The 24,309-nt window shown below is 40.4% G+C and overlaps 1 protein-coding gene across 4 annotated transcripts in view; it reads left to right on the top strand.

Moving 5' to 3' along the window:
- The first annotated feature begins 8,581 nt into the window (after positions 1–8,581).
- LOC131429847 (3-phosphoinositide-dependent protein kinase 1) overlaps positions 8,582–24,309 on the top strand; it is a 259,510-nt gene continuing 243,782 nt past the window's right edge. Inside the window, exons 1-2 of one of the 4 annotated variants that reach the window (XM_058594252.1) lie at positions 8,584–8,704; positions 8,761–8,800. In XM_058594252.1, the coding sequence (XP_058450235.1) occupies positions 8,798–8,800 (3 nt within the window). In that variant the 5' untranslated portion in view covers positions 8,584–8,704; positions 8,761–8,797. Of the gene's footprint in view, positions 8,705–8,760; positions 8,801–24,309 lie in introns of all 4 variants that reach the window. The other 3 variants (XM_058594253.1, XM_058594255.1, XM_058594254.1) reach the window with 3 other exon arrangements.

Here is a 24,309-nt window from a genome sequence, read left to right as displayed (position 1 = left end):
TCAGTCCGCATCTTCTCACTCAATTCCGAATGATTTCCGAATCAACCGGTTGTAGGCGAACCGGTTCATTCGGAATCGGTTGTTGCACTGGAGTTGGAATTGATTCGGAATTCATTATGATTTCCACATGAAATTCCGAATGAAAATTTCTCGCCGATTCGGAATTGATTCGGAATCCATTCGGAATCCATTCGGATCTGATAATGTGGGTTTGAGTGAAAAAAATACTTCTTGCAGTTCAGTGCGTTTTCATTCTCGGGATATTCTTATCGAAATATAGAATGCAAGAATACGTCGTTTTCCATTGCCAATTCTAGATCCGGTTTTGAAAACATGAATCAACGTCAATCATAGATGTTTTGTGGTTTCAATTGTGCTTAGTGAAAAGCGCAACATAAGAATATCAAAATAATTCAATTTAGACTCCAAACCGTTCAATAGGAAACGGTTTTGATCGCTATTTTGTGCATTCAAAAGAAAGAAGAATAACTTTGTATATGAAAATTAACGAAGAAAAATTTCTTCATTTTGAGAGCAAGGAACTCAAATTTTGAGTTGAACTTACTCAAATTTTGAGCAAAATATTTTGTCGTGAATACGACTTACTTTACTATGGGGCGCCTTTTCAAAATTAGCCATATGGAAGAATGGGCAGAACTTAATCGCGAATATCTCGACTTGTATTAATGGTAGCAACATAATTCTTTCACCATTTCATCAAAAATATGATCAGGAATTCAGGATAATATTTTGAACAGTGTGCGATAACCACAAACAAGTCAAAAATTAAGTTTTCTTAAAATATGAAAACAACGCGGAAAACTCTTTACTTTCGCTTGGGTTTTTCGCGCAAGGACAACGAGTTGAGGTAGTCAGGCACATATCTTCAACTGAATGCGTATAAAAGGGGAACCGTGGTCGAAAATCGATCATTTCTTTTCGTGCGTTCGATGGAAGCAGACGTCGTGGGAGTGGAATCATCAACCAGCAGCAGCAGCGGGAGTTAAACTTTTAACCAGCAGCGAGAGAGAATACACCTTCTGCGTGGTTAAAAGCCTCAAACGCTCAGGTCGCATCTCATTCGCTTGCTGGCCATCGAGGCGAGAGGACCTTAACCAGCAGCAGCAGCGGGAGTTAAACTTTCAACCAGCAGCGAGAGATAATGCACCTTCTGCGTGGTTAAAAGCCTCAAACGCTCAGGTCGCATCTCTCATTCGCTTGCTGGCCATCGAGGCGAGAGGACCTTAACCAGCAGCAGCAGCGATAGCTAACCAGCAGCGACGGAGAATGCACCTTCTGCGTGGTTAAAAGCCTCAAACGCTCAGATCGCATCTCTCATTAGCTTGCTGGCCATCGAGGCGAGAGGACCTTAACCAGCAGCAGCAGCGGGAGTTAAACTTTCAACCAGCAGCAAGAGATAATGCACCTTCTGCGTGGTTAAAAGCCTCAAACGCTCAGGTCGCATCTCTCATTCGCTTGCTGGTCATCGAGGCGAGAGGACCTTAACCAGCAGCAGCAGCGAGAGTTAACCAGCAGCGACGGAGAATGCACCTTCTGCGTGGTTAAAAGCCTCAAACGCTCAGGTCGCATCTCTCATTCGCTTGCTGGCCATCGAGGCGAGAGGACCTTAACCAGCAGCAGCAGCGAGAGTTAACCAGCAGCGACGGAGAATGCACCTTCTGCGTGGTTAAAAGCCTCAAACGCTCAGGTCGCATCTCTCATTCGCTTGCTGGCCATCGAGGCGAGAGGACCTTAACCAGCAGCAGCAGCGGGAGTTAAACTTTCAACCAGCAGCGAGAGATAATGCACCTTCTGCGTGGTTAAAAGCCTCAAACGCTCAGGTCGCATCACTCATTCGCTTGCTGGCCATCGAGGCGAGAGGACCTTTACCAGCAACAGCAGCGGGAGTTAACCAGCAGCGACGGAGAATGCACCTTCTGCGTGGTTAAAAGCCTCAAACGCTCCGGTCGCATCTCGCATTCGCTTGCTGGCCATCAAGGCGAGAACCAGCAGCGACCGAAACTGGATTCTGAGTCTGTTATTGGATCTAAATTTAGGTCTTGAACTCAGGGTCCAGTTCTCTATTCCAGACTTCTATTCGGTTCTTCTTAAAACCATAATAATACTCCTAAAGAATTATGCGGAATTTACTTTGCTGTACCTCTATACAACCCATTTTTGTCGTGAATACGACTTATTTTACTATGGGGTGCCTTTTCAAAATTTACCCTCTGAGAGAGTGATAAGTTTTTGATCGTGAATATCTATTGTTGTATCTAATGAATCAACATAATTCTTGCGACATGCCATCGGAAATATGATCACAATTTTATGATAAAATTTTCAGTTTTGTGACATAGTCATAATTCAAAATTAAACTTTTCTGAAATATTTGGTATAAACGAGTATCAAAAAGGATAATTCATAAGGCGCGTTTGCCTTCCTCGTATTTTTAAAGCTCATAGCTCAGTGATCTGTGAAAGGATTTATATAATCTAACTACCAATAGAATCGAAATTTTTCAATTTAAACGTGTATAGCAAAAGCATTGAAGTATTTCAATAGTACACTATTAAAAACCTGTCTCATTTGCTCCATGTCAGAACGCGTTCTAAGGAAGAGAACAAAATATCTACTGCTGTACAACAAATCGTCCGGGAAAAATGTTCCAAAAAGTGGTGAATATCGCAGTGAGTTCCTCAATTTGGTCCTTGTGAATGCTAGAAACGAATCCCTACAGCATATTGATAGTTTCTTTCAATAAATTATGCGAATCCGAAATGAAATAATCGACAATAAAATTCTGTATGCTGCTATTTTTATAGCCGTTAGGACCGCCCATTAGTGAAAAAGCTACAAACGAAATCAAACAAAAGGAAATCTCTTAACAAAAATTCAATCAGTTTGGATTCAATCGCCACTGCGAGCAGATGTGTTTTGTGTCGTCTGCACAGCTAGTTTCGCTTTCGACAAGAGCGATTACGTCAAAGCTGCCAGTCATTAGCATTGGGAAAAAAACAACGGTGGAGAGCATTACACAATATCAGCCGTTCTAATGGCTCTTAAATTTTTCTAAAGAACTATTAGGATTTGTTGTTCGCAAATCGTAGGGAAATATCCTCAGTTTACTGCAAATCAAGAACAGTTTGATTAGATTTGTGCACTTTTCGCTGTGTGAAATTCACAGTAATCGAGATCAAGTGAAGCCTTCTTTGGTTTTGCGAAAAATGTGAAAAAGAAGAATGCGTGCATAATTCATACAATTGATATTCGGAAGTGTTAAGGAACATGTCAGTTGTTTTCGTATTCACGACATTCAGTTATGTCTCTGACATTACCCACCCGCCTTTTTTTTCTTATTTTGAGTAAAAATTACTCAAGTTTTGACAATTTCGTCCCTTAACGCAAAAATGAGTAGAAAGGTTGTAACTCAAGTTTAGAGTATGTGCAGTTTTTATGAATTTGAGTGTTGTGTCACTCATATTTGAGTTATGTTCAATGAGAGTGTAGAGTACAGTTCTCGGTTGATTTTTCATTAGGGCGTATAAGCAAGTGAGAGTTTCTCTTTAATCACTCTCTCTTTCGATTATTGTGATGTGATTAAAAAGATTTTCTTTGATATCACTATTCTGTTTGAAAGTCGAAAGTTTCGGGTATCATTTCATGCAAAGAGTTTTGTGATAAACGTGGAAACTGCTTGGTAATTAATAGAAGTGAAAGTAAAATAAGAGAAACTGTCACTTGCTTATATGCCCTTTTGAAAAATGTATTTTCATCAGTGCCCAGTAAATTCGCCCGTCGTGCGAATCGGGCGGGCGAGTTGCATTTGCGTTTGAAAAGTTTGACGTTTGCATTGTGTATCATTAGAACAAAAGAGAAGAACGATTTATTTTTATGTTTCTCTGTCCGAAATCTTTTATCTCGCTCATTAGTTATGTCAAAAATGTTAGAAGAGAATTTGGAATACGATTGAAGTGACACAATATTTCATAGCAGAATTAGTTTTTTTTCTTAATAATCGATATATTACTTCGTAGATTAATTTATCACCGTAAATCAAGTTAGTCCGCTATACGGGAGCAGAAATAAGAGTGCGACATTCAACAGAAGATAAAAATTTTTCTCGTTACGTAACTGTTTTCTTCGCTTGCAATTGATTCAATCTGATCGTTTGAGAACGTTTCCTCAACGTTGGATTATTTACATTCTATATTATTCCTTTTATTGCAGAGCCGATCATGACGACATGAAAATCCCGCCGGAATCTGCAATAGGCGCTCCAAACAACCACATCTCATCCGACGCAATAACAACTGGCAATAGACAAATAATTTCAATTTATTTTTTTCGGTTTTTTAACGATATCAAACTAACTAGAGATTATAAGAGGAGAAAGAATATGAAATCATAGAGCCATAGTACTCAAGAAAGAGCAAGGATGTGGAGAATAAAGTGCGGAAAAGTGAGACGTGACAAGGGTCATTTAAGTAAGCATAAGGCTTCTCGTATCTAAACTTTTACCTTCTACCAGAGGAGTCGAACTTAGGCATCTTAGCGATACGAGTCATCCGAGTCTCTGCTATGTCAGAAAGTAAAGGCAAAGGTCGTTTGCCATTTACTGTCCGAACCGTCAATTAATATTCGCACAGCGGTATACGGCTGCAACTGAAGCGGAATAATGTGATATTTTTTTCCGACAAATGACCCTCACACTTGAATGGATTGGATAAATAGGTATTGTGGATAATTGAACTACGATTTGTTATTTCGATGCATTATATTCAACATAATATAGATTTATTAGTTATAAATTAAAACATCAAGGTTAACGACTATTTTTCTTCCGATTAAATCCAAGAAATCCTAAGTAAAAATAAAAATAAAAGAGCCCGACGATCGCACGATGTTCTATAGTGCGATATCGGGCCGATGTCGCTCTGATATATCGATGCGTTTCGCTTGTTCGAATGTTGACGCGGTTGATGCAAATGGTGCAAAATCGTCCGATGACGACCCGATCGAAGCGCTACGATCGGGTCCATATCGTGCTCAATCGGTCCGATAATCGGACCGATGCGGGTCGACAGATTTCACTGTGTGATTGAACCACACAACAGAGTTGCCATTTTAAAAGCAGTGTTTCAATTTAGAAAATCTGTGTACACGCTGCCAAAAAAAACCCAACGGTTGACTTAAATTCACCTAACATGAAGTAATCAAGCTTGTTTTTAATTGTTGGGTGAAAAGTACTGTACCGATTGAGTAGTTTTCACTCAACAGTGTAGTTCACTTCAATAAGTTGCTGTTGGGTGAAAAAATTTTGTGTGTTGCATCGCAGAAACTATCGGTCAGATTTGAAGTGAGTGAAATTATTTTGTAAAATTGCCGGTTTTGGGAGAATAATTCAATGATTGTCATCAATCGCAGTGTGAGTAGCTTTGTATAATTTCTTTTAAAACAATAATTACACCGCAATATCATTTCAGGCGATGGAAAATATTGAGATGCGTTCGATCGCTCAACGGTGCAGTTCCAGCAGCTCAATAGAGCAGCCTTGGCAGTTCAATTATATAGTCTGTAGATTTAATACTGTTGCAGCTCCAATTGCAAAGTACAATGAATATGAATTCCCATAAGTGTGATTTAATTTTATTACCCATTCTGAATTTTGTAAATGTAACGGTAACAAACCATCTGAACATAATTACATTGTTGAAATATGTAAAAAGATAAATATTAAATAAATAAAGTAATCATAGTTGACTTTATTGTTTGCGTTTTATTTTTCAAACCATCGAACGAAAACTGAAACAAAATTACCCAATTTGATTTTTATATCGCTTGCGTAGTTTCTACCTAATCAGTACTATTGATGCTTTTACTCAAGAATAAGTAAAACCCATTTTACCCAAAATTGGCTTCCTGCACACAACCCCTCTATTGAGTGAAAAGTACTTAAAATTAGGTAATTTTTTGGCAGCGTGTATATCATATTTTCGATCATAATCTGTGAAAATCTTTGGAAAACATTTTGAGAATCTGTCATTTTTATGAAAATCTGTCATTTTTATGAAATATTTACACAGGATTTTGAAAAATTTCGTTGGAACCTGTATATCTGTTATCTGTGCCCAGACTAATCCAGCCCCTCTCAGCAGGCCGTTCAATTTTGTTTATTTTTGAGCGCTTGTTGAACGACATATTGCACGAAATATTCGTTCAATTTGCTGGAACGGTTTGTTGTTGTTTTTTCTTTTGCGAAAATAGTGTGAAAATTAAGTGTTACTTTTACATAGAAAGAAAATTTGTTGTTATTCTACGTGAAGTAGAAGTATTGTGCAGGTATGTATTGTTAGTTTAAACAAATAATTGGAGAAAACTTCAGAAATTCTGCAGTAAAACTAGTCCAACGGGGCTCCAACTCCTCATGTTAAAAATGGCTCAACAATGGACCTCTGTCTGCCGGGTTTGTTGAACGAAAAAAATGGCATTCGGTTCAACGGTCTGTTTCAAAATCGGCAAACGAAGGACCCGTGTTGGCCTCCCGTTGAACGATTGATTGGACTTTCATTGGACCAATGATTCAACGTATTGGACCAATGATGGACCACCGTTGAACATTTTTTTCTAGGTGGGAGATTAATTTTCGAGTTTTTACAGATTTTTGAAAAAAAAATAACCTGGCAACTCTGGTTGTGGGTTCAAGCTTACACTGAGGAAAAAACATGTTTGACTCATATTCATACACTGCCGAAAATGCATATAGGGTGTCGTTAGCTATGAACTTATGAACCAAGTGGTAGACAGTTCCATTATGTCAGACCCTGTCAGCTTGGAGCGAAGTCAATCTTCAGTTCGACAACGCCATCGCACGGCATCACATTCAACATATCATGTCAATTGTATGGGTGCGCAACCCTGCTATTTTGGCGCGCACGAATTTGACATTTTTCTCCCCTACTTCTATGTATAAGATTCGATGCGGGCTCGCCTGGGGGCGACATGCTCGCAAAAAAGGATGTTGCCAATGATTTGTTCGGGAAATGTGAGAGCTGGATATCTTGTTAATATGATGTCTTTGATTATGTGCAGTAGAGTTTCAGAAACGGTTTTATGCCTTTTTCAACTGCTCTCTTGGCATTGCAGTATGTTTTATTGCATATATGTCTTCAATAATTGGCACAATGCGGCTCGAAAAAATTCACTGGGATAGATCGAAATACTCACACTTGCATTCACCACACAACTGCTGAAAATAGCCATACCAACACATTCACAATTTTCCGCGGTTGTGTGCAGCGTTGCCAGGTTGCAAGATATGTCTGAAAAATGCCAGATATTTCTCGTTTCGACAGACACTCAAACTAACCAGATCTTTTGCCAGATTTTCAAAATTTTCCCAGATTTTCCAAATTTTCTTAGATTTTGTCAGATCTTGCTAGGTCTTTACGGTTTTGCCATCTTTACGATAGGTGGGAGACCGTTTTTTTTTGCTCATTGAAAATGAAGCCCGCAAAAATTTCCTTGTATATACTAGACCCAGACAAATCCAGATAAATTTTTGAGTTTTGACAGATTTTTGAAAAAAATAACCTGGCAACTCTGGTTGTGTGGCGAATGCTTGACGTCTCTGTTTCTATTGAACAATCCAATCAGCGTGGTCACCACGAGATAGCGTTATGGTGATTGTTTTGACATAGCCCATGTTTTTAGAAAAATTTTTGACGAATTTTTCAATTTACTTGAGTTTGAAAGAAAGCAGATGTCAAAACCTTACAAATATGGGTAATAAAAACGATTATTCACGTGTTGTCATCAAACATATGATTTCAAATATTCCTATACTCTTGACAATCTCGGATGAAATTTGAAATTTTCAGTTCACATGCAGATTTTATATAGATGATGAAACATGAGTAATTAAACTAGTGATAAAACTTTCGATCATAATTTATCAATTAATCTCAAAATCCAACCCAAAAAACAAAGAATATCCCAGATATAAAAACATTACCCATCCTCACTTCTTCGAATTTGATATTTCATCTTACGATTTCTCCATAAATATCAATCGAACATACCACGGAAAGTTACTGAATCATGAATTATCGATTTTTTACCAAATTTTCACACGTTTTCGTATGTAAGTATTCGATTCATAAGAAAAAAAAATAAAAAACCGTGCATTTTGTTCGAATCTTCAAGCAAAATCTGAAAATTATCACAAACGCTTAGTTCAAAGCTCGCCACTCGGGCAGCGCATCGATCGCAAAAGAGTTGGTTGGATCCTTCAATAAGGTAAAAACATTTTTGACTCATGATCAAACACTGCGGTAAATGCATATAGAGTTTCGTATGGTATGAACTTATGAACCAAATAAAAGATAGTTCCATTACGTTTTATAGAGTTTTATAAACGATTTAATTCCTTTCTCAACTGTTCTCTTGACATTGCAATGTTTTTTATTGCATATATGCCTCCAATAATTGGCATGATGCGGCTCGACAAAATTCACTGGGTTATTTCGACATACTCACACTAGCATTCACCGGACAACTGCTGAAAAAAGCCACACCAACGCATTCAAACGTGGATTGAAACATATCATTCTATGTGGTAGTAAAATTTGGTGCAGTGTATGATCATTTCTAGTGTTTATCGAGATTTGAAGTCGCTGAAATTGTTTATCAAATCTAATTAAATGTAAGTTAAATGTTTGTAGTTCATGCTGTATGTTACAATATAACCTTGTTTTACAGATATTCAACCTTCTTTTAGAACATTTCGATAAGCTTCATGGTAATGCACTTTCTAATCAAAAGTTACCTTGATTGATAATAATAGAACATCCGTGTTGTGGTGTTATGGCTCCTAGGAATGTTTAGAATGGATATATGAATTCATTCAAAAATTATAGGCTTCAAACAGAATTTTATGTTAGAATATTTTTAGTGGAATGTTGTTCGGATATTATTAAGTTATTTTATAAAACGATGCATAGTTGGAATCAGCAATCATTCCAAAGTTGGAAGTATTGCCATCCTGCCAAAGATTTTTTTCTGTAACAAAGAATTAAAAATTTCGCTATATGCGAGAATATCAATTTTAAGAGAAGTTTGGTTATGAATTGAATGACTATTGTATTAGTCAATTAAAAATACTCATGCTTTATAAACATACATAGTGTCTGTTTGTACTATCAAACAAAACGTGTCTTGAGTCCACAGTGAAAGTATTCCGTATTTCTTTGGTTCTGATTTGCATGACATGCTTTGAGAGATAATTCGTTCAATTTATGCATTTGAAATTTTGCGCGCCTTATTATGGTACTTAATTTTATACCAAACATTTCAGATGAGTTAATTGTGTTTAGTTACCTCATACTACTGAAAATTTTATCATAAATTGCTGACCATATTTCCTGTTATATGGAAAAAATATCATAAGAGTTATTTGATATATGCTGTGTTAATATCATTTAAATAAAAACGCATGTCCACAGTTCTCAAACCATGATGCCTTACAAAGATGTCATTAAAAACACACTAATGCTTTTTGCCTTTCTCATATAGAAAGGCTATGCAATCATATTTTTTATATTGTATTGCCGTAGCCAATGCGTGGCGCTCTGAACCCGATCACATTGGTTTGTGCACCAAAATTTCGTGTATGTACACACATCTCGTATACATCCAACTTAAAATTTCAAGTATCTCTTGTCGCTGTGTTAGTGTCTTTTCTGTGCACGTGAGTTACTGCACAGATTCAAGAAGAGAAGGAGTTACTCAGCTAAGCTTTGAGAATTGTTGCTTTCTCACGTTCTGCTCTAAGGGAATTTTCTGTGCTTATCAGGGTTACCATACTCGCAGATTTTTCTGTTAAAGCACAGATTTTTCAAATCAATCTGTCACACAAATTCTGTACCACAGAGTTTTCATATATAAGAAAAAATCATAGATTCCTACAGATTTTTTAAGTATTCCGACAAACCAACCGTTGTTTCATTTTTCACCTAGATTTTCATAGATTTTTTTTTATTCAAGCGTCACAAATTGCGAACAAATTTTCCATTCGCCTTCTCATTTTAACGTTCAGATTTGTTTCATTGAGGATCAACTTCTCTTGGCGCACTTTCTGTTAAAATAAAATTCATGCAGAGATCAACTGACGCAGGTTAAACTGAGCCTCGATTGAAGAGAAACGAGTGATGAACTGAATGGCCGTCAGCAAACATTGTGTGTGTCAGAGAGTGAAGTGTACTGCATTAGAGAGATCGTCAATGTGTTCCACATTCAGTTTCAATTGAATTGAATAAAGTTTTACTGCATTGATATGTACAACACCGAAAGAAGAAGAAAACACAAAACGAGCAAGGCGTGCTTTGTTTTATTTCGTACACGTTGTGTAGTGATGTCAATAGTAATAATAACAATCCTCACAGTCGAAAATCGTTTACGGTCGAAACAACAGAAACAAAGACAATACGCCAATGAACAATAGAGTGTACGGAATAGTCAAGTACGATTTAACAAAACCAGAAACTTGGCCTACAAGACTGAAATCAACTTGTATAGATTTCAAGCGTTGCAAATTTAGACCAGCAGCAAATAAATGAAATTGAAATCTTACTTAAAGAACGAATGCATCTAGACGGTAATAATGTAAGTGAGATTCAATTCAACAAAGCGTCTAACTGTGTGTACATTATGTTTAAACGCGAAAGCGATGCACTTGCATTCGCTTCGGTTAACAACGAGGTGCACAGCGTTTAGAGTGACAACATTAAATTCAAAATCCCTGTGCACATGGTGGATAATGCCATAGAAGTACGCGTGCATGACCTTCCCCCGCAGGCCACCGATAAGTTCGTTCGGGAGAATACGTCGCAGTTCGGTGAAATCCTTTCCATCGAAAGGGAATTATGGCGGAATTTTTTCCCCGGCATCCGGAATGGCGTGCGAGTTGTGCGTATGCAACTACGTTTGGCGATTCCATCTTACAACATTTGTGGTCAAGGTGGGACACGAGATCCACTTCAAAAAATTCTTTATTTAAAAAATCGGCTAATTCGGCCACGTAAAGCTTGTACGCAAATAGGCCTGATTAAAAATATTTTTGAAAAAATAATAATAATAATATCCTGTTTTATGCTGCTGATTCATGCTGTTTAGATTGAATTACATATGTAGAAATAACAGAAACGCAGGTTCGTTTCGTTTGTTAGATTTCGTATAATTGGTTTAATCGAAATAGAGCATGGGATAGTAAGTATTTATTTATTTATTTATTTATTTAGGTATAATCAACAGACACAATATGGTCCTAATGATAATTTCTAGTAATATATAAAAAATTTCCAAGTATCCTACTGCGTGATAGATTGAAGTCAAATCCTGATGAAACGCGGTTGAATGATCTCTGCAAGCCAATAATAGCATTGTTAGCACCGTAGTTAGTTCGTCGTAAAGGAAGTCGAAGAAATGCACTGTTGCGAAGAGCCCGGGGTCGGACGTTGATATTAATTTCGCGGAGCAAAGCAGGGCAGTCAATCCTATCGGTCAAAACATCTGCTATCAGTGAAGCACGTGCCACTTCTCGACGAACTTGTAGTGTATCGAGACCGATTAATAACCCGCGACTTTCGTAGCTTGGTAGTTGGTGAGGATTGTTCCACGGTAAGCGCCGTAGGGCGAAGCGAATGAATCTGCGTTGTATCGATTCGATTCTATACGCTCCGTTTATGAAGTGAGGGTTCCAAACGACAGAACAGTACTCCAAGGATGAACGAACAAGCGAGCAAAACAGAGATTTTAAACAGTGCACGTCTGTAAAATGTTTAGTCATCCTCATAACAAATCCTAGGTTGCGAGAAGCTTTAGAAACGATGTAGCTGATGTGTTGCTTGAATGTCAGTTGCTCATCGAGAAAGACACCAAGGTCTTTAACACACGTCGTTCTGACTATCGGGGATCCTTCCAGAAAGTAATCAAAATGAAATGGCTCTTTCTTCTTCGAGAATGTGATGGTCGAGCATTTGTCAGGATTCAATTTCATACGGTTTACTTTACACCACTCGGCGAAGCTCAACAACTGTCGTTGAAGAAAACCTGCATCTTCTGGGCTTCGAATGTAATAGTAGATCTTAACGTCATCGGCAAACGATAGACGAGGGCCCTCAAGAGTAAAGTTGACGTCGTTGAAATACAGTAAAAATATTAAAGGCCCGAGATGACTACCCTGCGGAATTCCGGACGAAGCGATAAACTCATTGGAAACGTGATCGCCGATTTTCACTGCTAAACGACGATCTACAAGATATGACTGCAGCCACCGAAGGATGCTAGAGCCGAATCCAAGTCTTTCCAATTTAGCAATTGTTATATTGTGATTTATTATATCGAAGGCAGCAGAGAGATCGGTGTAAATAGCGTCTGTTTGTAAGCCTTTTGACATACCATCAGTCACGTAGCACATGAATGACAATAGGTTGGTGGTTGTGGAGCGCTTGGGCATAAAACCATGTTGAGTGTCAACAATATATTGCTTGCAGTGGTTGAAAATCGGTGCCAGAATAACCTTTTCAAACAGTTTAGGAACTGCACTAAGCGATGTGATGCCACGGTAATTGTTCACGTCTTTTTTGTCACCTTTCTTATACACTGGAAACATAAAAGAAGATTTCCATAAGTTGGGAAAAACTTCTTTAGAGAGTGACATCCGAAATAGTCGACAGAGGGGAGCAATTACACCAGTCGAGCAATTTTTCAATATAACTGCCGGTAAACCGTCAGGGCCAGCGGAGGTAGACGACTTCATGCAAGCGATTGCCGTCCGAATCGAATCCTCGTCAATATGAATGAGATTTAAAGAATTATTAGATTCTGGAACGTTGAGCGCGGCGAGTGTAATTTGTTGCGGGCTTAAAGTTTCGTTTGTAAAGGCACGAGAAAATTTTTCCGAAAAAAGCTGGCAGATTTCCCGCTTACACGAACCAGTAAACTCTCCAAACTTCATTATAGAAGGTAACTCAGATTCCTTCCTTTGCTCGTTCACGTGTTTCCAAAAAGACTTCGGATTGGATTTCAATTTCCGTTGTACATTTTTCAAGTAGCTGACATGACAACGCTTGACAGTTTTCTTATATAATTGATTGATCTGGACATATTGATTACGCAGTGTGTATCCGCCATGTTTTGAATACCGTTTTAGGACGGCTCTTTTAGTCGTTTTCAGTTGTCTCACTACGGTGGTCTGCCATGGTGGATGCAGGGACAGCCGTTTGGATCGTTTTGGTACAAAGAAGTCAATCGCGTAGCTCATGACGTTAGAGAACGTTTGTACAGCAGCGTTGACATCATCATTGTCGAGAATTTCCTCCCAGTCAATATGTATTAGAAAGTCGGTCATTTTAGTGTAGTCAGCTTTATTAAAATTATAGCTGATGATGTCGGTCGTGTTGTAGCCATCTGGTGGAAGATTAGAGTTGAGCACAATATGAAGTGGCGGGTGATGTCGAACAGATTTGACCAAAGGAAACGGTGAGACACTAATTATAGGTGCAACATCTGCTCTGCTCGAGAAGCATAGATCCAGCATTCGGTCGTTTTCGTTGGCAACAGGATTCGATTGGCGAAGTAAGTTCACACTATAACCGTCGAGCAAGGTCGTAATGCCAACATGGAATGTTGAAAGCGTCGGATCAGCGAAAAAGAATCCACCGGAAGTTCCTTGCCATTTGATTCCGGGAAAATTGAAGTCTCCAACAATTAAAATTTCGTCGATTGGACGCGCGTGAGTTGAAAAAATTTCATGAAGGGACTCTAAGTGAGCATTGATTAGAGCAAGATCGCGACATCGATCAGGTGGAAGATAGACCACGCAGAGGAAGAGTGTGAACTCGGCGAGCTTGACACTGATCCACAATTGCTCGACACGACTACCAGGCGTTGATTCGATCAACTGCGCTTCGAAACGTCTATGTACCGCAACGAGCACCCCGCCTCCGGTAGATTTGGGACTGTTAAGAGTACTGCGATCGGTTCGAAAAACTTCGTAACTGGCACCAAACCCCTGGACAGACAGCGTGTTTTCTCGGAGCCAAGTTTCGGTAAGAGCGATAATGTCAAAACAATCGTCTGAACTTGCTAACAAATACTCGTCGACACATGAGTTCATACCACCGACGTTTTGGTAGTAAATCTGCAGATTGGAGTTACTTGATCGGGTTTGCGATGGAAGGCTGGAAACTGGGATCGGATCAGTGCTAGAACCGTTCAATGCAGATGAGTACTTGCCATTTGTGGTGGTTTGGAAGACCCCCTTTTCGTTTCCGCACACAGGACCGGGACGGCTGACGATCGCTGGCGGCAGTGGCTCGACTGTGGGGAACGTATCGGGGGCTTCCATGATGCTAACTATGTTGCGTCCCAGTCCAACCTCAAACGATAAATCACGCGCATCAATGGTGCTGGGCAGCAAGAGGTTTCCAACGAGGGGCAGACATCTACAAACGCGAGCAAGATCAGGACTTGGATGCAAATAAAAAAGACAATACTTGCCGTGGAGAAATGTTTGGAAGACTCCTTCATCACACCCACACACAGGACCAGGACGGCTGGAGGACGCTGGCTGCAATGGCTCGACTGTGGTGAGGGGTTCAGGAGCTTCCAAAAAGCCTATAACAGTGCGTCCCGGTATGTTTCCATGCAATCTCATAACGTCATTGGTGTTGTCAAGAGGGAAAAAGGCGATCCAGGTGTACCTTGCTGTTCCATACTCACAGGCGTACTACGGTCATTCTTATCTGGAGTAGGCGGAGAAACATCGATAGGCGGACACCAGACATCCTGCTTCCGGTTGTCCTCAAATTCGCGAAAGAGGACACCTTGAGGCCATGTGTCAGGATTAAGTGCAACATCACGATACTTAGCAGGAATTCCAACTTTGAAGGAAATAAAGTTCAGGGTGTTGACGTCCATTCCTTTTTGCACCAGCGGGATGACCGAAATTTCGTCATTGCAATTCAGTCCATCTTTCGTTAGTTTTTCGACCATCTCTTTACTAACGCTGGGATGAAAGCGAGAGAGGTAGATCCATGCAAGAGGGGAAGCTAGCGGAACCGTTGCAATATTGCAGTTTTCGGCTGGTTTCCGCCCACCCATCAATGAACTGCTTGTCTCAAATACCTCTTCGCGACGACGTTTAGCAGCCGGACGAGAAACTGGATTCGCTGGCACCGATGACGAAGTAGAAACGATGCGAGACAGGCGAGATATTTGCTGGCTATTTTTTGTTATTTCGGCTTTCAGCTCAGCACATATTGACTCAGTTTTTTCAGCAATAGCTGAGACAGCACACCCAATGGAGGAAACTGTCTCGCGAAAACGAGCAAGTTTTATCAATTTACAACATTCGTCACAAATCCAGAACAAATTGGGGTTCTCGTCAATTACTTTCAAAAACGGCTTGTTTAGTTTTGCGCACTTCATGTGGACTACATGATTGCAAAAACCCGAACACCCTATGAAATCATCATCTGATTTAACGGTTTTAGCACACCGATCACAAGCACTAGCCATCGTGCACAAAACTCACAATGCTGACACTGAGGTTCAGATGGCGCTTCGAACGGGAAAAATAGAGTGAGTAGTTGGATTTCTATATAAAACGAAATCTTCGGTAGCCGGCACTATCGCTCCAAACAAATCACAAACAGCGACCAAACGGATCGAAAAAACACTTCGAAGTCCTTCGCCTCGACACGGCACGAAACACAATCCGGATCTCGTCGAAATCGTGAATAACGCAGTGGGAAAAACGCTCAAAAAACTCCGAAATAATCAGAAAAACTACCAGAGCGAACAAACACACAACAATGGCGGTAAGTTGTTTACAAACTATAAAGTATAGGTTTAACTACGTTCAAAACTGTTCCAATTTGTAGGTCATATTTGTTGGTAGCAAACGAACCAACTTCGGCTATTCCGTTCATCTGAATCCGGTTTCGGAAGAATCGGAAATAGTGATTAAAAACTGCAAAAAGGATCTCACTCACTTTTCTTGGAGATGGCCAAATCGATTTTCACAAACTTATAGGTTCAAAAGAAAAGTGTAAAAGTTTCATACGGAATTCCTTAATTTGTTGTGGATACTACTTTCGGTTCCGGAACTACAGGGTAAACAGGATTTATAGAGTTTGTGAGATTAGGTCCGCGCAAATTTTCATATTTCTATTCAATAAACAGTTGTTTTTGCGAATTTCACGGTTATGTTTTGATGTAATGAGTAATATGAGAAGGGCATCATTACAACACTAGGTGGATTAAATTAGGTTTTTTGTCAAAATGGATGACTGGATGAGGAATAAGAAATTCAATACTGTAAGCTCGTTACTTACAATTATCTACGATTGGGAATTTTCTCAGCTCAATAAACTCGGACGTACCGTTCGTGAAGGAAGAACAAAATATAATGCGTTTATTTTTCGTAGCTCTACAAACATATACAGGAAGTGTACACAAACTGCTATTCATATTACTGTGAATCAGAGTTGATGGATGGCCAATCCTGGCATCTCTATTGTCGTCAATAGAACATACATTTGCTAGTGGTTATACAAAATGTTTGTGAAACAATGAGTAAGCAAGAATTACGAATATATCGTTTGTTCGGATCAGGAAAAAGAAAAACTCTTTTTGTAGCAGCCAATTTGCAGCAGCTCAAACTGCAATTAATTTTCATTATTCAAAACACTTGCTTTAATTCATTTGTTTTACTTACAAATTATAGTTTCTTTCTCTTTCCTCGTGCAATAGACTAAACCGCTAAACGTGATTTCAACCTATTTTTAATTATTATTTTAATCTGCTTTTCAGCTAATTTTTATTTTATTTCTACTTACAGGTTACCAAATGGATCGCAACTTTAACTAATGGCAACGGACTGTTCGACGGATTTCAAATTTTTATATATAAATTTCAACGAAATAATATTTTATAAATTCACACACTGCAACTGAGAAATTCTTCTTGTTTTGTTTTGATCATTCACGTCATTCTCACCTACGTCATCCTCACCACCAATATTACTAATCGACATGGTAGGTCGCTAGACCGACGATACTTAGACGCCATCCTTCGGCGGGCACAATTCCCCAGCCCGTAACTTCGCTACCGTTCTGTGGACAGGTTCGAATTTACCGCTACCAACTTCCATTACAGCCAAATTAGCCACCGCTCGTCGGAAAACTCCAGCAGATGTCACTCGGGTGGAAAAGCAATCGATGCGAATGAATCTATGGATCTCCGCTCGGGGTTCCAGAAATGAAATGAAACTTCAAACAGTGCGGATGGTAGACGAACTAACGCTTCCGGTCCAGGCTCTAGTTACAGTGGCCTTGTCGAAGCAACACAAGTTCTTACACAATCTTCCCATTCGTTCGTATGAGCAGCAAAGTCCAGGTCTACTTATAGGGCTAAACAACATCGATGTTTTTGCACCAATTGAATCCAGATCTGGTAGACCAGGAGAGCCGATAGCCGTCCGATCCAAACTTGGTTGGACCGTGTACGGACCTAAAAGCGGTCCTGCTCCCAGTGTTCCACAAAAAATAAACAAAAAAAAAAATTGTACCCGCCGAAGGATGGCGTCTAAGTATCGTCGGTCTAGCGACCTACCATGTCGATTAGTAATATTGGTGGTGAGGATGACGTAGGTGAGAATGACGTGAATGATCAAAACAAAACAAGAAGAATTTCTCAGTTGCAGTGTGTGAATTTATAAAATATTATTTCGTTGAAATTTATATATAAAAATTTGAAATCCGTCGAACAGTCCGTTGCCATTAGTTAAAGTTGCGATCCATTTGGTAACCTGTAAGTAGAAATAAAATAAAAATTAACTGAAAAGGAGATTAAAATAATAATTAAAAATAGGTTGAAATCACGTTTAGCGGTTTAGTCTATTGCACGAGGAAAGAGAAAGAAACTATAATTTGTAAGTAAAACAATTGAATTAAAGCAAGTGTTTTGAATAATGAAAATTAATTGCAGTTTGAGCTGCTGCAAATTGGCTGCTACAAAAAGAGTTTTTCTTTTTCCTGATCCGAACAAACTCAAAAAATTATATTTGGATATAACCTCAAAAATGGAAGTAGCCGCAAACTTTACAATAACGCCATGTGGAATGTGTAACCAAACATCGGATGTAGAAGAAGGTATGATCTGTTGCGATGCCTGCAATGTTTGGTTCCATGGCCGATGCGTCGGAGTGGAATCGGTTGAGATGTACGCCGAAACAAATTGGTATAGTTCAGCGGAACCTTGTCAGCTTGAAAAAGCTAAATATCTCAAAAAGCTGGAAGGGAAAACTGCGAAAAAAGGAAGTAAGAAGAAGATGCTTGCAACGGATGATGGTTCGGATATTTCGAGTGTGAAGTCTGATCGTCAATCCGGTTCGGCTCTAGAACGCAAACTTAAGGCGTTAGAGCGTGAGCAAAAAGCCAAAGAGCAAGAAATGAAAGTCGAGCGAATCCTGGCGGAAAAAACGGATGGAAATGGACCGCATCCTTAAGGAGAAGCGCGCAAAAATGGAGGAAGAATTGCGGGAAAAAGAAGCCAAGCAAGAGGAAGAAATCTATGAGGAAGCATTAAAGAAAAAGACGGCACATTTGGATCGGATGCAGAAGATTCGCGGTTCATACGAGGCACGTTTGAGTCAGGTGAAGGAAAAACTGAAAAGTCTTACTTTCTCCGACAAGACTAAAAATAAAAACCAACGAGTGAAGAAGGAAAATCTAACGAGGTCGAAAAATACATTAAATACACCTCTTCGTAATCCGGATGTTTTAAATAAAGTGGCACCGAAAAAGCAGGGAAAAATGGTTCAACCGAAAAATGGAAATTCAGAACAGAGCCTCCCGACATCAGATGAAAGTGAGATGGAATATTCCGATGAAGGAAGTGCTCATTCAACGGAGTGGGATTCAGATAGTGATTCAGATGTATCGACAATTCCAACAAAAAGTAGCGATCAAGTCGAGTCTGATTCATCAACGGAGGAACAAGATAATCAGGAGGTGGATAATACAGCTCCCCCTCACGGGCTGGGGTCTAAACCAACGAGACCGACAAAGGCGCAAATGGCCGCAAGGCAAGGAATAACGAGAAAATTACCGATATTTTCTGGTCACCCAGAAGAATGGCCGTTATTCATTGGAACGTATCAAGCGTCAAACGAGGCTTGCGGATTCACAGAAACTGAAAACTTGGTGAGACTGCAGGAGAGTCTGAAAGGCACTGCTTTGGAAAGTGTACGAGGACAATTGTTCTTACCAAAATGCGTACCAAAAGCAATTGAAAAACTACGTCAGCTGTACGGTCGCCCTGAACAACTTCTTAAATATTATTTAGAGAAAATCCGTGTATTAGAGCCACCGAAGGCGGATAAACTCGTGAGTTTCATTCCATTTGGAAATACAGTGGAACAGCTGTGTGATCATTTAGAAGCTGCCGAACTAAACCAACACTTGATGAATCCGCTACTAATTCAAGATTTGGTTGATAAACTTCCAGCACGCGATAAGCGGGAATGGATTCGCTACAAGAGACGCAACAGAGTGGTGACACTGAGAACTTTCGCTGATTTTCTAGCCACAATTGTGTCCGAAGCGTGTGAAGCAAATGCGGGAATAGGTAAACCCTTATTTAACCCGGTGACGTATGAATCGTCTAGCCGAAATCGAACGAGGGAAAGAGTCGCGCTACATTATCACAGTGACACGAATCGTACTGAAGCAAATCAACCCTCCAGACGAAAAGCATGCAAAGTTTGTAAACGAACGGATCACCGTTTGAGATTTTGTCAAGATTTCGAGAATCTTGGATTTGCAGATCGTATCAGAGTTGTCGAAAAGTATAAATTATGCAAAATTTGTCTAAACGATCACGGTAGTGCACAATGCAAGTTCAGCATTCGGTGTCGTATCGGAAATTGTCGAGAACGTCATAACTCTTTATTGCATCCAATGGTCCAGACTGTTTCTATCAACACGCACATAAGGACAAACGAAAGCATAATGTTTCGCATGCTTCCGGTGACTTTGTACTGCGGAAATAAGGCAGTGCACACTAGCGTTTCTTGATGAAGGAGCTTCTGTCACTTTAGTCGAGAGATCATTAGCAAAGCAGTTGGGTGTTGTAGGCGTTCATGAGCCACAAACAATCAAATGGACAGCAGATGTCACTCGGGTGGAAAAGCAATCGATGCGAATGAATCTATGGATCTCCGCTCGGGGTTCCAGAAATAAAATGAAACTTCAAACAGTGCGGACGGTAGACGAACTAACGCTTCCGGTCCAGGCTCTAGATACAGTGGCCTTGTCGAAGCAACACAAGTTCTTACACAATCTTCCCATTCGTTCGTATGAGCAGCAAAGTCCAGGTCTACTTATAGGGCTAAACAACATCGATGTTATTGCACCAATTGAATCCAGATCTGGTAGACCAGGAGAGCCGATAGCCGTCCGATCCAAACTTGGTTGGACCGTGTACGGACCTAAAAGCGATCCTGCTCCCAGTGAGGCACTTGTCGGATTCCACGACAGGGTAAGCAACGAAGATCTTCATGATCTTTTGAAGACATACTACACGTTAGAAGAAGGCAACGTATCAGTATTGCGAGAATCAAAAGAAGATCGACGAGCCCGCGATATCTTGGAGCGTACAACTAAGCGTATCGGTGACCGATACGAGACCGGATTGTTATGGAGAACTGATAATTATCAGTTTCCGAATAGTTTTCCAATGGCTTTGCGAAGATTAAAGCAGTTGGAACAAAAATTGTTTAAATCGCCGGAGTTGTATGCAAATGTCCGCTAGCAAATCCACGAATACAAACAAAAAGGATATGCTCATCTTGCATCTAAAAATGAATTAACTGAAGTGGACCACCGTAAGGTCTGGTATCTTCCGTTGAACGTCGTACTCAATCCGAAAAAAACCCGGAAAAGTCTGTCTCGTTTGGGATGCTGCGGCAACCGTGCAAGGCGTTTCCCTGAACTCGCAACTTCTCAAGGGACCAGATATGCTGACTCCATTAACTACAGTAATAAGCCGTTTCCGTCAACGTCGGATCGCTTTCGGAGCAGACATCCGTGAAATGTATCATCAAATCAAGATACGAGATGAAGACAAACATGCTCAACGTTTTCTTTTCCGAGACAACCCTTTCGATGCTCCAGATATCTACATAATGGATGTCGCTACTTTCGGATCAACGAGTTCTCCGTGTTCAGCGCAATACATTAAAAATTTAAATGCGAATGAGTATGCGGAAAGGCATCCTGAAGCAGTGGCAGCCATAGTCGAGAACCACTATGTCGACGACTACTTTGACAGTGCTGATTCAGTTCACGAAGCAGTTCAGCGTGCAAAAGAGGTGAGACAGATTCATATGAAGGCAGGTTTCGATATAAGGAACTGGGTCTCCAACTCGAACGAAGTTCTACGAAGTCTGGGGGAATCAACGACCAGTCGAGCAATTCATTTCCATCGAGACAAAATAAATGAAAGCGAACGGGTACTGGGCATAATTTGGGATCCAGTTGATGATGTGTTTTCATTTTCCACTGAACATCGCGAAAATTTGAGACCTTATCTGGAAGGTGAGAAGAGGTCAACAAAACGGTTGACTCTGAGTTGTGTGATGCGGTTTTTTGATCCGCTGGGTCTTCTCGCTCCGTGCACTATTCATGGACGAATGCTAGTCCAGGATCTATGGCGTACCGGTTGTCAGTGGGATGATGAAATTGATGATAATTGTTTTGAAAAATGGAAGCGATGGACGGGTTTGTTGCCGGAAGTTAACACTATCCATATACCGCGGTGCTATTTTGAAAATAGCTCGACTAATGGAATATTGGAACTGCATATCTTTACGGACGCTAGCGAGCTGGCTTACGGATGCGTTGCGTATTTTAGAACCGTAATTGACGACGAAGTACAATGTTCTTTGGTAATGTCGCGATCAAAAGTAGCCCCTTTAAAGCGTCAGTCAATTCCACGTCTCGAGTTAATGGCAGCAGTTCTTGGAAGTCGAATGCTGCATACTATTCAATCGAGCCATTCCCTTCCCATCCTTCGAAGGTTTTTTTTGGACTGATTCTTCTGTCGTTCTTAGTTGGATTCGATCGGATCAACATAATTACAAGCAATTCACAGCGTTTAGAATTGGGGAAATAGTGGAGCTAACAAGCGTGTCGGATTGGCGTTGGGTCGAATCGAAGTTGAATATCGCAGATACACCAACTAAATGGGGTAAAGGGCCACCTCTAAAACGAATTGGACCATGGTTTAAAGGATCCGAGTTGTTATATCAATCTAAGAGGGACTGGCCAAAGCAAGTACTACCTGATCCAGACACGAAAGAAGAGATGAGAGCTTTACTTCTTTACCACGACATAGAAGTCCCGATGCATTTGATGAACGTAAACAACGTTTCTCGTTGGACACGGCTGCTCCGTGTCATCGCATATGTTGGTAGATTTGTGAAAAACTGTCGGCGCAAAAGAGTCGGGTCACCGATTTACACCGTCAAGGCAACTCTGAACCAGCAGAAGTTATGTCACACTTCCAGTAGGTTTAGATCGATTATTGTACCACTAACGCAGGAAGAACTCCAGAAAGGGGAAACCGTCATTTGGAGACAAACTCAAGCTGAAGCTTTTCCCGACGAAGTCAAGGTATTACTGAAAAATAGAGATCGTAAAAATGGTTATCCATCGGTCGAACTGGAAAAGTCTAGTGAAATTTACAAGCAATTTCCTATTCTGGATAGCGATGGCGTAATAAGGATGAACGGCAGGTTAAAGCAATCAGAACTTGCATCGTTTGACATGAAGTTTCCAATTATTCTTCCTAAAATGCACGAAGTTACAAAAAAACTTATTCAGCATTTTCACGAGAAATTTGGTCATGCGAATCGAGAAACCGTATTCAATGAGCTGCGGCAACGATTCTACATTCCTAAGCTAAGAGTAGTTATACAGATGGTAATGAAGGAATGCATGTGGTGCCGAGTAAATAGATGCGTACCTACAATACCTGTAATGGCCCCTCTTCCTGTTCAGCGAATTACACCACATGTGCCCCTTCAGTTCGGTTGGAGTGGATTACCTAGGTCCAGTAGAAGTCACTGTAGGCCGCCGCAAAGAAAAGCGGTGGATAGCGCTCTTTACGTGCTTGGCAGTTCGTGCGGTGCACTTAGAAGTCGTACATGGTTTGAGTACCCAAGCTTGTCTAATGGCGATCCGCCGGTTCATCTGTAAACGCAGAGCTCCGGAAGATTTTTTTTCGGATAACGGAACAAATTTTAAAGGTGCATGGAACGAGATGTCGAAGATAAAAAAGGATATTGATCTGTCCTGCGCACAGCAAATAACAAGTCCCAGGATTCGGTGGAACTTCAACCCACCCGCGACACCCCATATGGGTGGAATATGGGAGAGGATGGTTCGCTCGGTGAAAACAGCATTTAAGGCGTTAGACGATGGGAGAAAGTTGAACGATGAAATTCTGTTGACGACGATAGCGGAAGCTGAAGATATGATAAATTCACGACCCTTGACATATGTACCACAAGAGTCTGCAGAGATTGAAGCGCTTACACCAAACCACTTTCTTCGCGGAACAGTAAAAGCATCTGATATGGCGGTAGATGGACCTACTAGCACGGCTGAAGCACTGCGAAATGTGTACTCACGATCGCAGTATCTCGCGGACAAAATATGGGAAAGATGGCATAAAGAATACCTTCCTAGTATTAACCAACGAACAAAATGGCATAGAAACTGCACACCGTTGAATGAAGGCGATCTAGTTTTCGTGGTTGACGGGAAAAATCGGAAGAACTGGATTCGTGGCATCGTTGAAAAGACGATAACGGGATCTGACGGAGTAATTCGACAGGCGATGGTGAGAACATCTGCTGGAGTTTTCCGACGAGCTGTGGCTAATTTGGCTGTTATGGAAGTTGGTAGCGGTAAATTCGAACCTGTTCACGGAACGGTAGCGAAGTTACGGGCTGGGGAATTGTGCCCACCGAAGGATGGCGTCTAAGTATCGTCGGTCTAGCGACCTACCATGTCGATTAGTAATATTGGTGGTGAGGATGACGTAGGTGAGAATGACGTGAATGATCAAAACAAAACAAGAAGAATTTCTCAGTTGCAGTGTGTGAATTCATAAAATATTATTTCGTTGAAATTTATATAAAAAAATTTGAAATCCGTCGAACAGTCCGTTGCCATTAGT

The sequence above is a fragment of the Malaya genurostris genome, chromosome 2 (genome assembly GCF_030247185.1).
Source record: "Malaya genurostris strain Urasoe2022 chromosome 2, Malgen_1.1, whole genome shotgun sequence".
NCBI lineage: Eukaryota > Metazoa > Arthropoda > Insecta > Diptera > Culicidae > Malaya > Malaya genurostris.
Note: the sequence above shows the minus strand (reverse complement) of the source record. Positions and strands in the feature narration are given on the sequence as shown.